This window comes from Cucurbita moschata, unplaced genomic scaffold (genome assembly GCF_002738365.1).
Source record: "Cucurbita moschata cultivar Rifu unplaced genomic scaffold, Cmos_1.0 Cmo_Scf00036, whole genome shotgun sequence".
Lineage (NCBI taxonomy): Eukaryota > Viridiplantae > Streptophyta > Magnoliopsida > Cucurbitales > Cucurbitaceae > Cucurbita > Cucurbita moschata.
The window spans coordinates 523,235-524,779 of NW_019268552.1; the positions used below are offsets into that span (position 1 = coordinate 523,235).

At 39.7% G+C, this 1,545-nt stretch overlaps 1 protein-coding gene across 1 annotated transcript in view; it reads right to left on the reverse strand.

Moving 5' to 3' along the window:
• Nucleotides 1-225: 225 nt before the first annotated feature.
• Nucleotides 226-1,545, reverse strand: part of LOC111431647 — a 2,171-nt gene continuing 851 nt past the window's right edge. Inside the window, exons 2-4 of the mRNA XM_023068345.1 lie at nt 1,223-1,297; nt 998-1,144; nt 226-873 (exon numbers count right to left, since the gene is read on the reverse strand). Of these exons, the coding sequence (XP_022924113.1) occupies nt 532-873; nt 998-1,144; nt 1,223-1,297 (564 nt within the window). The 3' untranslated portion in view covers nt 226-531. The remainder of the gene's footprint in view (nt 874-997; nt 1,145-1,222; nt 1,298-1,545) is intronic.

A 1,545-nucleotide genomic window follows, 5' to 3' on the forward strand; every position in this document is an offset into this window, starting at 1 on the left:
CTGAATTACCGAGTTATATCAAAGTGATGATAGTTTCTCAAAGACAAATGTATTCGACACATCATGAAAAAATCCTTGTCTTCCGAGGTGAGACCAAAGCTTTAGGAGTGGACGAGTCGAGAATTGTTTATTAGACACAAATATAATGAAAGTAAAATGGAAAATGGGCAATAAAGATTAAATCAACGCAACACCCAATAAGTAGAAAAATAGGGCACAATGAACAACAACCCAAAGCACAATATATAATTTACGTGCAAGTTCCGATAAATTACACGAATTAATACAAAATTGGTGGGTGCAAATAAGAAATATCTCCAAAACCACCCGACCTGAAAAAAGCCGGCGAAGTCGTCGGAAAATACCCGCACCCACCGCCGTGTAATTCACCCGCCAAAGCCAAGCCCTTACCCGACAATAGGACCATGAACGGCGACACGACACAATTATCCGAATCATTTATAAAATAAACAAACCCGAGCTTAGATTATTTATTTTAATTTCAATAATATGGTATCGGAATCTTGGGGTTTAAGAGAGAGGAGACCTTTGAGGGGCGCCTTTTCTTCTACTACTGAGTGATAGAACGATGCCGGCGGGAAGGAAATCGGCGGTTTTGTTTTTTCTTTTGAAGATATGAGTTCCCGACGAGACGTTGGTGGGGTTTAAATCGTTGATATTGGAGCAAGACGAGCCTTCATTGAACTGCGATGAGTCCTCAACCATGGAATTTGGTGTTATTTGACCATCCTCATCTAACCCTTTTAGCCCCTCCCCTCTAAGCCCTTCGAATTGTGCGTACGAGAAATCCGACTCGTCGAACCGGTGCAAAATTCCACATAAATCCTCCCCTTGATACACCATGTGATCCACCTGAAATAATATTTAGCCTTTTATTACTGCTTACCATAAATATCATATTATAAATAGGGAATTTCACGAGACCGGTGATTTTAGCATGCATGTCGGGAAATCGAGACGGGTTCGAGGGAGAAACCTTGCAGGAGAGAGAGCAGAAATGGAAGGGTTCTTGGAGAATTCTGTCGCAGGTGAAGCAAACGTTGGTGGAGGCGCCTTGCTTGCATGGGCGTGACTGTGGCCGGTAATTCAGGAAGATCACTTTGGCGCCGTTGATGGTGTACGGCTGCCCAATTTCATAATTAATTATCTCACTTAATTCTATGCTTAATCCTTAATTAATGAACGAAATTGAAAAAATTACCTGAATATGGGAACAGTCAATGAGCTTCTCAAGATCCCCCAATCGAATTACATCATGATAAACATATCGTCTGACCTGATAATAAACACCCATATCATGGATTAATTTCGTTAATTATGAGGTTAATTTCATGATTGAGATAAGTTTCAAAGAGGGATAGAAGAGTCAAACGTTCACATTAAGTGAAAGCAACAAGTGAGAGGATTCTGGCAGGAAAAATGGATAGAAATGGAGTCGTCTACGAATAGGGAACCAACCAAATCCCAAAAGTAGGATAAGTTTTTTTTTTTTTTTTTTTTTTTTTTTTAAAAAAAAAAAAACCC